Here is a 16,051-nt window from a genome sequence, read left to right on the forward strand (position 1 = left end):
TGGAAGCAGATGCGCTTGCTGATGCCTTAGCAGCGGCCTTAGCATGTCCAGATCCAGAGCCTCCACGTCCACCATGTCCATGGCCTGCTTCAGCAGAAGCTGATGCGCTAGCCGAAGCTGATGCACCACCAGAGCCAGAACCATATCCTCCACGTCCACCGCGTCCCCAACCGCCTTCGGCGGAAGCAGATGCAGCTGCGGATGCCTTAGCGTGTCCTGAACCGGAACCTCCACGTCTGTAACTTACTTCGACAGAAGCAGATGCGCTAGCTGATGCGCTAGCAGAAGCTGATGCACTACCAGAGCCGGAACCATATCCTCCACGTCTACCGTGTCCCCAACCGCCTTCGGCGGAAGCAGATGCGGCTGCGGATGCCTTAGCGTGTCCAGAACCGGAACCTCCACGTCTGTAGCTAACTTCGATTGAAGCAGATGCGCTTGCTGATGCCTTAGCAGCGGCCTTAGCGTGTCCAGATCCAGAGCCTCCACGTCTACCATGTCCATGGCCTGCTTCAGCGGAAGCTGATGCGCTAGCCGAAGCTGATGCACCACCAGAGCCGGAACCATATCCTCCACGTCCACCGCGTCCCCAACCGCCTTCGGCGGAAGCAGATGCGCTAGCAGAAGCTGATGCACTAGCAGAGCCGGAACCATATCCTCCACGTCTACCGTGTCCATGACCGCTTCCTGCGGAAGCAGAGGCGGCTGCGGATGCCTTAGCGTGTCCAGAACCGGAACCTCCACGTCTGTAGCTAACTTCGATGGAAGCAGATGCGCTTGCTGATGCCTTAGCAGCGGCCTTAGCATGTCCAGATCCAGAGCCTCCACGTCCACCATGTCTATGGCCTGCTTCAGCAGAAGCTGATGCGCTAGCCGAAGCTGATGCACCACCAGAGCCAGAACCATATCCTCCACGTCCACCGCGTCCCCAACCGCCTTCGGCGGAAGCAGATGCAGCTGCGGATGCCTTAGCGTGTCCTGAACCGGAACCTCCACGTCTGTAACTTACTTCGACAGAAGCAGATGCGCTAGCTGATGCGCTAGCAGAAGCTGATGCACTACCAGAGCCGGAACCATATCCTCCACGTCTACCGTGTCCCCAACCGCCTTCGGCGGAAGCAGATGCGGCTGCGGATGCCTTAGCGTGTCCAGAACCGGAACCTCCACGTCTGTAGCTAACTTCGATTGAAGCAGATGCGCTTGCTGATGCCTTAGCAGCGGCCTTAGCGTGTCCAGATCCAGAGCCTCCACGTCTACCATGTCCATGGCCTGCTTCAGCGGAAGCTGATGCGCTAGCCGAAGCTGATGCACCACCAGAGCCGGAACCATATCCTCCACGTCCACCGCGTCCCCAACCGCCTTCGGCGGAAGCAGATGCGCTAGCAGAAGCTGATGCACTAGCAGAGCCGGAACCATATCCTCCACGTCTACCGTGTCCATGACCGCTTCCTGCGGAAGCAGAGGCGGCTGCGGATGCCTTAGCGTGTCCAGAACCGGAACCTCCACGTCTGTAGCTAACTTCGATGGAAGCAGATGCGCTTGCTGATGCCTTAGCAGCGGCCTTAGCATGTCCAGATCCAGAGCCTCCACGTCCACCATGTCCATGGCCTGCTTCAGCAGAAGCTGATGCGCTAGCCGAAGCTGATGCACCACCAGAGCCAGAACCATATCCTCCACGTCCACCGCGTCCCCAACCGCCTTCGGCGGAAGCAGATGCAGCTGCGGATGCCTTAGCGTGTCCTGAACCGGAACCTCCACGTCTGTAACTTACTTCGACAGAAGCAGATGCGCTAGCTGATGCGCTAGCAGAAGCTGATGCACTACCAGAGCCGGAACCATATCCTCCACGTCTACCGTGTCCCCAACCGCCTTCGGCGGAAGCAGATGCGGCTGCGGATGCCTTAGCGTGTCCAGAACCGGAACCTCCACGTCTGTAGCTAACTTCGATTGAAGCAGATGCGCTTGCTGATGCCTTAGCAGCGGCCTTAGCGTGTCCAGATCCAGAGCCTCCACGTCTACCATGTCCATGGCCTGCTTCAGCGGAAGCTGATGCGCTAGCCGAAGCTGATGCACCACCAGAGCCGGAACCATATCCTCCACGTCCACCGCGTCCCCAACCGCCTTCGGCGGAAGCAGATGCGCTAGCAGAAGCTGATGCACTAGCAGAGCCGGAACCATATCCTCCACGTCTACCGTGTCCATGACCGCTTCCTGCGGAAGCAGAGGCGGCTGCGGATGCCTTAGCGTGTCCAGAACCGGAACCTCCACGTCTGTAGCTAACTTCGATGGAAGCAGATGCGCTTGCTGATGCCTTAGCAGCGGCCTTAGCATGTCCAGATCCAGAGCCTCCACGTCCACCATGTCCATGGCCTGCTTCAGCAGAAGCTGATGCGCTAGCCGAAGCTGATGCACCACCAGAGCCAGAACCATATCCTCCACGTCCACCGCGTCCCCAACCGCCTTCGGCGGAAGCAGATGCAGCTGCGGATGCCTTAGCGTGTCCTGAACCGGAACCTCCACGTCTGTAACTTACTTCGACAGAAGCAGATGCGCTAGCTGATGCGCTAGCAGAAGCTGATGCACTACCAGAGCCGGAACCATATCCTCCACGTCTACCGTGTCCCCAACCGCCTTCGGCGGAAGCAGATGCGGCTGCGGATGCCTTAGCGTGTCCAAAACCGGAACCTCCACGTCTGTAGCTAACTTCGATTGAAGCAGATGCGCTTGCTGATGCCTTAGCAGCGGCCTTAGCGTGTCCAGATCCAGAGCCTCCACGTCTACCATGTCCATGGCCTGCTTCAGCGGAAGCTGATGCGCTAGCCGAAGCTGATGCACCACCAGAGCCGGAACCATATCCTCCACGTCCACCGCGTCCCCAACCGCCTTCGGCGGAAGCAGATGCGCTAGCAGAAGCTGATGCACTAGCAGAGCCGGAACCATATCCTCCACGTCTACCGTGTCCATGACCGCTTCCTGCGGAAGCAGAGGCGGCTGCGGATGCCTTAGCGTGTCCAGAACCGGAACCTCCACGTCTGTAGCTAACTTCGATGGAAGCAGATGCGCTTGCTGATGCCTTAGCAGCGGCCTTAGCATGTCCAGATCCAGAGCCTCCACGTCCACCATGTCCATGGCCTGCTTCAGCAGAAGCTGATGCGCTAGCCGAAGCTGATGCACCACCAGAGCCAGAACCATATCCTCCACGTCCACCGCGTCCCCAACCGCCTTCGGCGGAAGCAGATGCAGCTGCGGATGCCTTAGCGTGTCCTGAACCGGAACCTCCACGTCTGTAACTTACTTCGACAGAAGCAGATGCGCTAGCTGATGCGCTAGCAGAAGCTGATGCACTACCAGAGCCGGAACCATATCCTCCACGTCTACCGTGTCCCCAACCGCCTTCGGCGGAAGCAGATGCGGCTGCGGATGCCTTAGCGTGTCCAGAACCGGAACCTCCACGTCTGTAGCTAACTTCGATTGAAGCAGATGCGCTTGCTGATGCCTTAGCAGCGGCCTTAGCGTGTCCAGATCCAGAGCCTCCACGTCTACCATGTCCATGGCCTGCTTCAGCGGAAGCTGATGCGCTAGCCGAAGCTGATGCACCACCAGAGCCGGAACCATATCCTCCACGTCCACCGCGTCCCCAACCGCCTTCGGCGGAAGCAGATGCGCTAGCAGAAGCTGATGCACTAGCAGAGCCGGAACCATATCCTCCACGTCTACCGTGTCCATGACCGCTTCCTGCGGAAGCAGAGGCGGCTGCGGATGCCTTAGCGTGTCCAGAACCGGAACCTCCACGTCTGTAGCTAACTTCGATGGAAGCAGATGCGCTTGCTGATGCCTTAGCAGCGGCCTTAGCATGTCCAGATCCAGAGCCTCCACGTCCACCATGTCCATGGCCTGCTTCAGCAGAAGCTGATGCGCTAGCCGAAGCTGATGCACCACCAGAGCCAGAACCATATCCTCCACGTCCACCGCGTCCCCAACCGCCTTCGGCGGAAGCAGATGCAGCTGCGGATGCCTTAGCGTGTCCTGAACCGGAACCTCCACGTCTGTAACTTACTTCGACAGAAGCAGATGCGCTAGCTGATGCGCTAGCAGAAGCTGATGCACTACCAGAGCCGGAACCATATCCTCCACGTCTACCGTGTCCCCAACCGCCTTCGGCGGAAGCAGATGCGGCTGCGGATGCCTTAGCGTGTCCAAAACCGGAACCTCCACGTCTGTAGCTAACTTCGATTGAAGCAGATGCGCTTGCTGATGCCTTAGCAGCGGCCTTAGCGTGTCCAGATCCAGAGCCTCCACGTCTACCATGTCCATGGCCTGCTTCAGCGGAAGCTGATGCGCTAGCCGAAGCTGATGCACCACCAGAGCCGGAACCATATCCTCCACGTCCACCGCGTCCCCAACCGCCTTCGGCGGAAGCAGATGCGCTAGCAGAAGCTGATGCACTAGCAGAGCCGGAACCATATCCTCCACGTCTACCGTGTCCATGACCGCTTCCTGCGGAAGCAGAGGCGGCTGCGGATGCCTTAGCGTGTCCAGAACCGGAACCTCCACGTCTGTAGCTAACTTCGATGGAAGCAGATGCGCTTGCTGATGCCTTAGCAGCGGCCTTAGCATGTCCAGATCCAGAGCCTCCACGTCCACCATGTCCATGGCCTGCTTCAGCAGAAGCTGATGCGCTAGCCGAAGCTGATGCACCACCAGAGCCAGAACCATATCCTCCACGTCCACCGCGTCCCCAACCGCCTTCGGCGGAAGCAGATGCAGCTGCGGATGCCTTAGCGTGTCCTGAACCGGAACCTCCACGTCTGTAACTTACTTCGACAGAAGCAGATGCGCTAGCTGATGCGCTAGCAGAAGCTGATGCACTACCAGAGCCGGAACCATATCCTCCACGTCTACCGTGTCCCCAACCGCCTTCGGCGGAAGCAGATGCGGCTGCGGATGCCTTAGCGTGTCCAGAACCGGAACCTCCACGTCTGTAGCTAACTTCGATTGAAGCAGATGCGCTTGCTGATGCCTTAGCAGCGGCCTTAGCGTGTCCAGATCCAGAGCCTCCACGTCTACCATGTCCATGGCCTGCTTCAGCGGAAGCTGATGCGCTAGCCGAAGCTGATGCACCACCAGAGCCGGAACCATATCCTCCACGTCCACCGCGTCCCCAACCGCCTTCGGCGGAAGCAGATGCGCTAGCAGAAGCTGATGCACTAGCAGAGCCGGAACCATATCCTCCACGTCTACCGTGTCCATGACCGCTTCCTGCGGAAGCAGAGGCGGCTGCGGATGCCTTAGCGTGTCCAGAACCGGAACCTCCACGTCTGTAGCTAACTTCGATGGAAGCAGATGCGCTTGCTGATGCCTTAGCAGCGGCCTTAGCATGTCCAGATCCAGAGCCTCCACGTCCACCATGTCCATGGCCTGCTTCAGCAGAAGCTGATGCGCTAGCCGAAGCTGATGCACCACCAGAGCCAGAACCATATCCTCCACGTCCACCGCGTCCCCAACCGCCTTCGGCGGAAGCAGATGCAGCTGCGGATGCCTTAGCGTGTCCTGAACCGGAACCTCCACGTCTGTAACTTACTTCGACAGAAGCAGATGCGCTAGCTGATGCGCTAGCAGAAGCTGATGCACTACCAGAGCCGGAACCATATCCTCCACGTCTACCGTGTCCCCAACCGCCTTCGGCGGAAGCAGATGCGGCTGCGGATGCCTTAGCGTGTCCAGAACCGGAACCTCCACGTCTGTAGCTAACTTCGATTGAAGCAGATGCGCTTGCTGATGCCTTAGCAGCGGCCTTAGCGTGTCCAGATCCAGAGCCTCCACGTCTACCATGTCCATGGCCTGCTTCAGCGGAAGCTGATGCGCTAGCCGAAGCTGATGCACCACCAGAGCCGGAACCATATCCTCCACGTCCACCGCGTCCCCAACCGCCTTCGGCGGAAGCAGATGCGCTAGCAGAAGCTGATGCACTAGCAGAGCCGGAACCATATCCTCCACGTCTACCGTGTCCATGACCGCTTCCTGCGGAAGCAGAGGCGGCTGCGGATGCCTTAGCGTGTCCAGAACCGGAACCTCCACGTCTGTAGCTAACTTCGATGGAAGCAGATGCGCTTGCTGATGCCTTAGCAGCGGCCTTAGCATGTCCAGATCCAGAGCCTCCACGTCCACCATGTCCATGGCCTGCTTCAGCAGAAGCTGATGCGCTAGCCGAAGCTGATGCACCACCAGAGCCAGAACCATATCCTCCACGTCCACCGCGTCCCCAACCGCCTTCGGCGGAAGCAGATGCAGCTGCGGATGCCTTAGCGTGTCCTGAACCGGAACCTCCACGTCTGTAACTTACTTCGACAGAAGCAGATGCGCTAGCTGATGCGCTAGCAGAAGCTGATGCACTACCAGAGCCGGAACCATATCCTCCACGTCTACCGTGTCCCCAACCGCCTTCGGCGGAAGCAGATGCGGCTGCGGATGCCTTATCGTGTCCAGAACCGGAACCTCCACGTCTGTAGCTAACTTCGATTGAAGCAGATGCGCTTGCTGATGCCTTAGCAGCGGCCTTAGCGTGTCCAGATCCAGAGCCTCCACGTCTACCATGTCCATGGCCTGCTTCAGCGGAAGCTGATGCGCTAGCCGAAGCTGATGCACCACCAGAGCCGGAACCATATCCTCCACGTCCACCGCGTCCCCAACCGCCTTCGGCGGAAGCAGATGCGCTAGCAGAAGCTGATGCACTAGCAGAGCCGGAACCATATCCTCCACGTCTACCGTGTCCATGACCGCTTCCTGCGGAAGCAGAGGCGGCTGCGGATGCCTTAGCGTGTCCAGAACCGGAACCTCCACGTCTGTAGCTAACTTCGATGGAAGCAGATGCGCTTGCTGATGCCTTAGCAGCGGCCTTAGCATGTCCAGATCCAGAGCCTCCACGTCCACCATGTCCATGGCCTGCTTCAGCAGAAGCTGATGCGCTAGCCGAAGCTGATGCACCACCAGAGCCAGAACCATATCCTCCACGTCCACCGCGTCCCCAACCGCCTTCGGCGGAAGCAGATGCAGCTGCGGATGCCTTAGCGTGTCCTGAACCGGAACCTCCACGTCTGTAACTTACTTCGACAGAAGCAGATGCGCTAGCTGATGCGCTAGCAGAAGCTGATGCACTACCAGAGCCGGAACCATATCCTCCACGTCTACCGTGTCCCCAACCGCCTTCGGCGGAAGCAGATGCGGCTGCGGATGCCTTAGCGTGTCCAGAACCGGAACCTCCACGTCTGTAGCTAACTTCGATTGAAGCAGATGCGCTTGCTGATGCCTTAGCAGCGGCCTTAGCGTGTCCAGATCCAGAGCCTCCACGTCTACCATGTCCATGGCCTGCTTCAGCGGAAGCTGATGCGCTAGCCGAAGCTGATGCACCACCAGAGCCGGAACCATATCCTCCACGTCCACCGCGTCCCCAACCGCCTTCGGCGGAAGCAGATGCGCTAGCAGAAGCTGATGCACTAGCAGAGCCGGAACCATATCCTCCACGTCTACCGTGTCCATGACCGCTTCCTGCGGAAGCAGAGGCGGCTGCGGATGCCTTAGCGTGTCCAGAACCGGAACCTCCACGTCCGTAGCTAACTTCGATGGAAGCAGATGCGCTTGCTGATGCCTTAGCAGCGGCCTTAGCATGTCCAGATCCAGAGCCTCCACGTCCACCATGTCCATGGCCTGCTTCAGCAGAAGCTGATGCGCTAGCCGAAGCTGATGCACCACCAGAGCCAGAACCATATCCTCCACGTCCACCGCGTCCCCAACCGCCTTCGGCGGAAGCAGATGCAGCTGCGGATGCCTTAGCGTGTCCTGAACCGGAACCTCCACGTCTGTAACTTACTTCGACAGAAGCAGATGCGCTAGCTGATGCGCTAGCAGAAGCTGATGCACTACCAGAGCCGGAACCATATCCTCCACGTCTACCGTGTCCCCAACCGCCTTCGGCGGAAGCAGATGCGGCTGCGGATGCCTTAGCGTGTCCAGAACCGGAACCTCCACGTCTGTAGCTAACTTCGATTGAAGCAGATGCGCTTGCTGATGCCTTAGCAGCGGCCTTAGCGTGTCCAGATCCAGAGCCTCCACGTCTACCATGTCCATGGCCTGCTTCAGCGGAAGCTGATGCGCTAGCCGAAGCTGATGCACCACCAGAGCCGGAACCATATCCTCCACGTCCACCGCGTCCCCAACCGCCTTCGGCGGAAGCAGATGCGCTAGCAGAAGCTGATGCACTAGCAGAGCCGGAACCATATCCTCCACGTCTACCGTGTCCATGACCGCTTCCTGCGGAAGCAGAGGCGGCTGCGGATGCCTTAGCGTGTCCAGAACCGGAACCTCCACGTCTGTAGCTAACTTCGATGGAAGCAGATGCGCTTGCTGATGCCTTAGCAGCGGCCTTAGCATGTCCAGATCCAGAGCCTCCACGTCCACCATGTCCATGGCCTGCTTCAGCAGAAGCTGATGCGCTAGCCGAAGCTGATGCACCACCAGAGCCAGAACCATATCCTCCACGTCCACCGCGTCCCCAACCGCCTTCGGCGGAAGCAGATGCAGCTGCGGATGCCTTAGCGTGTCCTGAACCGGAACCTCCACGTCTGTAACTTACTTCGACAGAAGCAGATGCGCTAGCTGATGCGCTAGCAGAAGCTGATGCACTACCAGAGCCGGAACCATATCCTCCACGTCTACCGTGTCCCCAACCGCCTTCGGCGGAAGCAGATGCGGCTGCGGATGCCTTAGCGTGTCCAGAACCGGAACCTCCACGTCTGTAGCTAACTTCGATTGAAGCAGATGCGCTTGCTGATGCCTTAGCAGCGGCCTTAGCGTGTCCAGATCCAGAGCCTCCACGTCTACCATGTCCATGGCCTGCTTCAGCGGAAGCTGATGCGCTAGCCGAAGCTGATGCACCACCAGAGCCGGAACCATATCCTCCACGTCCACCGCGTCCCCAACCGCCTTCGGCGGAAGCAGATGCGCTAGCAGAAGCTGATGCACTAGCAGAGCCGGAACCATATCCTCCACGTCTACCGTGTCCATGACCGCTTCCTGCGGAAGCAGAGGCGGCTGCGGATGCCTTAGCGTGTCCAGAACCGGAACCTCCACGTCTGTAGCTAACTTCGATGGAAGCAGATGCGCTTGCTGATGCCTTAGCAGCGGCCTTAGCATGTCCAGATCCAGAGCCTCCACGTCCACCATGTCCATGGCCTGCTTCAGCAGAAGCTGATGCGCTAGCCGAAGCTGATGCACCACCAGAGCCAGAACCATATCCTCCACGTCCACCGCGTCCCCAACCGCCTTCGGCGGAAGCAGATGCAGCTGCGGATGCCTTAGCGTGTCCTGAACCGGAACCTCCACGTCTGTAACTTACTTCGACAGAAGCAGATGCGCTAGCTGATGCGCTAGCAGAAGCTGATGCACTACCAGAGCCGGAACCATATCCTCCACGTCTACCGTGTCCCCAACCGCCTTCGGCGGAAGCAGATGCGGCTGCGGATGCCTTAGCGTGTCCAGAACCGGAACCTCCACGTCTGTAGCTAACTTCGATTGAAGCAGATGCGCTTGCTGATGCCTTAGCAGCGGCCTTAGCGTGTCCAGATCCAGAGCCTCCACGTCTACCATGTCCATGGCCTGCTTCAGCGGAAGCTGATGCGCTAGCCGAAGCTGATGCACCACCAGAGCCGGAACCATATCCTCCACGTCCACCGCGTCCCCAACCGCCTTCGGCGGAAGCAGATGCGCTAGCAGAAGCTGATGCACTAGCAGAGCCGGAACCATATCCTCCACGTCTACCGTGTCCATGACCGCTTCCTGCGGAAGCAGAGGCGGCTGCGGATGCCTTAGCGTGTCCAGAACCGGAACCTCCACGTCTGTAGCTAACTTCGATGGAAGCAGATGCGCTTGCTGATGCCTTAGCAGCGGCCTTAGCATGTCCAGATCCAGAGCCTCCACGTCCACCATGTCCATGGCCTGCTTCAGCAGAAGCTGATGCGCTAGCCGAAGCTGATGCACCACCAGAGCCAGAACCATATCCTCCACGTCCACCGCGTCCCCAACCGCCTTCGGCGGAAGCAGATGCAGCTGCGGATGCCTTAGCGTGTCCTGAACCGGAACCTCCACGTCTGTAACTTACTTCGACAGAAGCAGATGCGCTAGCTGATGCGCTAGCAGAAGCTGATGCACTACCAGAGCCGGAACCATATCCTCCACGTCTACCGTGTCCCCAACCGCCTTCGGCGGAAGCAGATGCGGCTGCGGATGCCTTAGCGTGTCCAGAACCGGAACCTCCACGTCTGTAGCTAACTTCGATTGAAGCAGATGCGCTTGCTGATGCCTTAGCAGCGGCCTTAGCGTGTCCAGATCCAGAGCCTCCACGTCTACCATGTCCATGGCCTGCTTCAGCGGAAGCTGATGCGCTAGCCGAAGCTGATGCACCACCAGAGCCGGAACCATATCCTCCACGTCCACCGCGTCCCCAACCGCCTTCGGCGGAAGCAGATGCGCTAGCAGAAGCTGATGCACTAGCAGAGACGGAACCATATCCTCCACGTCTACCGTGTCCATGACCGCTTCCTGCGGAAGCAGAGGCGGCTGCGGATGCCTTAGCGTGTCCAGAACCGGAACCTCCACGTCTGTAGCTAACTTCGATGGAAGCAGATGCGCTTGCTGATGCCTTAGCAGCGGCCTTAGCATGTCCAGATCCAGAGCCTCCACGTCCACCATGTCCATGGCCTGCTTCAGCAGAAGCTGATGCGCTAGCCGAAGCTGATGCACCACCAGAGCCAGAACCATATCCTCCACGTCCACCGCGTCCCCAACCGCCTTCGGCGGAAGCAGATGCAGCTGCGGATGCCTTAGCGTGTCCTGAACCGGAACCTCCACGTCTGTAACTTACTTCGACAGAAGCAGATGCGCTAGCTGATGCGCTAGCAGAAGCTGATGCACTACCAGAGCCGGAACCATATCCTCCACGTCTACCGTGTCCCCAACCGCCTTCGGCGGAAGCAGATGCGGCTGCGGATGCCTTAGCGTGTCCAGAACCGGAACCTCCACGTCTGTAGCTAACTTCGATTGAAGCAGATGCGCTTGCTGATGCCTTAGCAGCGGCCTTAGCGTGTCCAGATCCAGAGCCTCCACGTCTACCATGTCCATGGCCTGCTTCAGCGGAAGCTGATGCGCTAGCCGAAGCTGATGCACCACCAGAGCCGGAACCATATCCTCCACGTCCACCGCGTCCCCAACCGCCTTCGGCGGAAGCAGATGCGCTAGCAGAAGCTGATGCACTAGCAGAGCCGGAACCATATCCTCCACGTCTACCGTGTCCATGACCGCTTCCTGCGGAAGCAGAGGCGGCTGCGGATGCCTTAGCGTGTCCAGAACCGGAACCTCCACGTCTGTAGCTAACTTCGATGGAAGCAGATGCGCTTGCTGATGCCTTAGCAGCGGCCTTAGCATGTCCAGATCCAGAGCCTCCACGTCCACCATGTCCATGGCCTGCTTCAGCAGAAGCTGATGCGCTAGCCGAAGCTGATGCACCACCAGAGCCAGAACCATATCCTCCACGTCCACCGCGTCCCCAACCGCCTTCGGCGGAAGCAGATGCAGCTGCGGATGCCTTAGCGTGTCCTGAACCGGAACCTCCACGTCTGTAACTTACTTCGACAGAAGCAGATGCGCTAGCTGATGCGCTAGCAGAAGCTGATGCACTACCAGAGCCGGAACCATATCCTCCACGTCTACCGTGTCCCCAACCGCCTTCGGCGGAAGCAGATGCGGCTGCGGATGCCTTAGCGTGTCCAGAACCGGAACCTCCACGTCTGTAGCTAACTTCGATTGAAGCAGATGCGCTTGCTGATGCCTTAGCAGCGGCCTTAGCGTGTCCAGATCCAGAGCCTCCACGTCTACCATGTCCATGGCCTGCTTCAGCGGAAGCTGATGCGCTAGCCGAAGCTGATGCACCACCAGAGCCGGAACCATATCCTCCACGTCCACCGCGTCCCCAACCGCCTTCGGCGGAAGCAGATGCGCTAGCAGAAGCTGATGCACTAGCAGAGCCGGAACCATATCCTCCACGTCTACCGTGTCCATGACCGCTTCCTGCGGAAGCAGAGGCGGCTGCGGATGCCTTAGCGTGTCCAGAACCGGAACCTCCACGTCTGTAGCTAACTTCGATGGAAGCAGATGCGCTTGCTGATGCCTTAGCAGCGGCCTTAGCATGTCCAGATCCAGAGCCTCCACGTCCACCATGTCCATGGCCTGCTTCAGCAGAAGCTGATGCGCTAGCCGAAGCTGATGCACCACCAGAGCCAGAACCATATCCTCCACGTCCACCGCGTCCCCAACTGCCTTCGGCGGAAGCAGATGCAGCTGCGGATGCCTTAGCGTGTCCTGAACCGGAACCTCCACGTCTGTAACTTACTTCGACAGAAGCAGATGCGCTAGCTGATGCGCTAGCAGAAGCTGATGCACTACCAGAGCCGGAACCATATCCTCCACGTCTACCGTGTCCCCAACCGCCTTCGGCGGAAGCAGATGCGGCTGCGGATGCCTTAGCGTGTCCAGAACCGGAACCTCCACGTCTGTAGCTAACTTCGATTGAAGCAGATGCGCTTGCTGATGCCTTAGCAGCGGCCTTAGCGTGTCCAGATCCAGAGCCTCCACGTCTACCATGTCCATGGCCTGCTTCAGCGGAAGCTGATGCGCTAGCCGAAGCTGATGCACCACCAGAGCCGGAACCATATCCTCCACGTCCACCGCGTCCCCAACCGCCTTCGGCGGAAGCAGATGCGCTAGCAGAAGCTGATGCACTAGCAGAGCCGGAACCATATCCTCCACGTCTACCGTGTCCATGACCGCTTCCTGCGGAAGCAGAGGCGGCTGCGGATGCCTTAGCGTGTCCAGAACCGGAACCTCCACGTCTGTAGCTAACTTCGATGGAAGCAGATGCGCTTGCTGATGCCTTAGCAGCGGCCTTAGCATGTCCAGATCCAGAGCCTCCACGTCCACCATGTCCATGGCCTGCTTCAGCAGAAGCTGATGCGCTAGCCGAAGCTGATGCACCACCAGAGCCAGAACCATATCCTCCACGTCCACCGCGTCCCCAACCGCCTTCGGCGGAAGCAGATGCAGCTGCGGATGCCTTAGCGTGTCCTGAACCGGAACCTCCACGTCTGTAACTTACTTCGACAGAAGCAGATGCGCTAGCTGATGCGCTAGCAGAAGCTGATGCACTACCAGAGCCGGAACCATATCCTCCACGTCTACCGTGTCCCCAACCGCCTTCGGCGGAAGCAGATGCGGCTGCGGATGCCTTAGCGTGTCCAGAACCGGAACCTCCACGTCTGTAGCTAACTTCGATTGAAGCAGATGCGCTTGCTGATGCCTTAGCAGCGGCCTTAGCGTGTCCAGATCCAGAGCCTCCACGTCTACCATGTCCATGGCCTGCTTCAGCGGAAGCTGATGCGCTAGCCGAAGCTGATGCACCACCAGAGCCGGAACCATATCCTCCACGTCCACCGCGTCCCCAACCGCCTTCGGCGGAAGCAGATGCGCTAGCAGAAGCTGATGCACTAGCAGAGCCGGAACCATATCCTCCACGTCTACCGTGTCCATGACCGCTTCCTGCGGAAGCAGAGGCGGCTGCGGATGCCTTAGCGTGTCCAGAACCGGAACCTCCACGTCTGTAGCTAACTTCGATGGAAGCAGATGCGCTTGCTGATGCCTTAGCAGCGGCATTAGCATGTCCAGATCCAGAGCCTCCACGTCCACCATGTCCATGGCCTGCTTCAGCAGAAGCTGATGCGCTAGCCGAAGCTGATGCACCACCAGAGCCAGAACCATATCCTCCACGTCCACCGCGTCCCCAACCGCCTTCGGCGGAAGCAGATGCAGCTGCGGATGCCTTAGCGTGTCCTGAACCGGAACCTCCACGTCTGTAACTTACTTCGACAGAAGCAGATGCGCTAGCTGATGCGCTAGCAGAAGCTGATGCACTACCAGAGCCGGAACCATATCCTCCACGTCTACCGTGTCCCCAACCGCCTTCGGCGGAAGCAGATGCGGCTGCGGATGCCTTAGCGTGTCCAGAACCGGAACCTCCACGTCTGTAGCTAACTTCGATTGAAGCAGATGCGCTTGCTGATGCCTTAGCAGCGGCCTTAGCGTGTCCAGATCCAGAGCCTCCACGTCTACCATGTCCATGGCCTGCTTCAGCGGAAGCTGATGCGCTAGCCGAAGCTGATGCACCACCAGAGCCGGAACCATATCCTCCACGTCCACCGCGTCCCCAACCGCCTTCGGCGGAAGCAGATGCGCTAGCAGAAGCTGATGCACTAGCAGAGCCGGAACCATATCCTCCACGTCTACCGTGTCCATGACCGCTTCCTGCGGAAGCAGAGGCGGCTGCGGATGCCTTAGCGTGTCCAGAACCGGAACCTCCACGTCTGTAGCTAACTTCGATGGAAGCAGATGCGCTTGCTGATGCCTTAGCAGCGGCCTTAGCATGTCCAGATCCAGAGCCTCCACGTCCACCATGTCCATGGCCTGCTTCAGCAGAAGCTGATGCGCTAGCCGAAGCTGATGCACCACCAGAGCCAGAACCATATCCTCCACGTCCACCGCGTCCCCAACCGCCTTCGGCGGAAGCAGATGCAGCTGCGGATGCCTTAGCGTGTCCTGAACCGGAACCTCCACGTCTGTAACTTACTTCGACAGAAGCAGATGCGCTAGCTGATGCGCTAGCAGAAGCTGATGCACTACCAGAGCCGGAACCATATCCTCCACGTCTACCGTGTCCCCAACCGCCTTCGGCGGAAGCAGATGCGGCTGCGGATGCCTTAGCGTGTCCAGAACCGGAACCTCCACGTCTGTAGCTAACTTCGATTGAAGCAGATGCGCTTGCTGATGCCTTAGCAGCGGCCTTAGCGTGTCCAGATCCAGAGCCTCCACGTCTACTATGTCCATGACCTGATTCAGCGGAAGCTGATGCGCTTGCAGAAACTTTTGCATGACTTTGCGTTATTTTTACTGCTGCTTCTACGTGCTCTACTGATTGTTTAGCTGAAATCTTAGCAGATTTGTGAACGTAACCATGTCCAGCACTACTAGTAGATAGTTTAACATGTTGCGCGGCCTGTGCTGATCCATGAACTTTTTTAACAATAATTTCCTCTTCGAAAATTTGTTCTTTACCGTGATGGCCATGTTTTCCTTTTTTCTTTACAATAATAATTTGTTTGATGATTTCTTCCGTGCTGTCACTCTCCCCTGAATAGGAATAATCACTGTCGGAAGCGGAACCATTATCTGTAAAGATTTCTTTTCGTGATACTATTTTTTCAACCAATTCGCCTCTGCTATTGGCTTCAATATAATCATCTTCCTGGAGTAATTTTTCGTGAAAGCCATAGTCTGTATTTCCATGAGTCAAAAAGTCTTCTAATTTTTCAATGACATTCGATCCCGATACGCGATGGGCTCCTAACTTATGAATCTATAAGAAGAAAAAAGCAATAATTTTGTATTTATATAAATCGTAACAGCTATTACTTATATGTATTCTAGCTATTATTTGTATATGTTTTTCATACATATGTATAATAATCCTAAATATTTTTGGATTTACATTATTATTATTAAATATATATGTAGATATATATATATATATATATATATATATATATATATATATATATATATATATATATATATATAGATATTTATATATATATATATATATATATATATATATATATATATATATATATATATATATATATATATAAATATAAAATATATATATAATATATATATATATATATATATATATATATATATATATATATATATATATATATATATATATATAAATAATATAATATAAATATATATATATATATATACATATATATATTTATTTATATATATATATATATATTATATATATATATATATATATATATATATATATATATATATATATATATATATATATATATATATATATATATATATATATATATATAATATATAA

The 16,051-nt window shown here is 56.5% G+C and overlaps 1 protein-coding gene across 1 annotated transcript in view; it reads right to left on the minus strand.

The window, feature by feature from the left end:
• LOC148232029 (uncharacterized) overlaps window positions 1-16,051 on the minus strand; it is a 30,677-nt gene that overhangs the window by 14,392 nt on the left and 234 nt on the right. The window contains exon 2 of the mRNA XM_088193212.1: window positions 1-15,511. This exon is cut by the window's left edge and continues 14,392 nt beyond it. Coding sequence (XP_088049338.1) covers window positions 1-15,511 — 15,511 coding nt within the window. The remainder of the gene's footprint in view (window positions 15,512-16,051) is intronic.

Source organism: Plectrocnemia conspersa, unplaced genomic scaffold (assembly GCF_051122295.1).
Source record: "Plectrocnemia conspersa isolate PC_06_02 unplaced genomic scaffold, ASM5112229v1 ptg000009l, whole genome shotgun sequence".
Lineage (NCBI taxonomy): Eukaryota > Metazoa > Arthropoda > Insecta > Trichoptera > Polycentropodidae > Plectrocnemia > Plectrocnemia conspersa.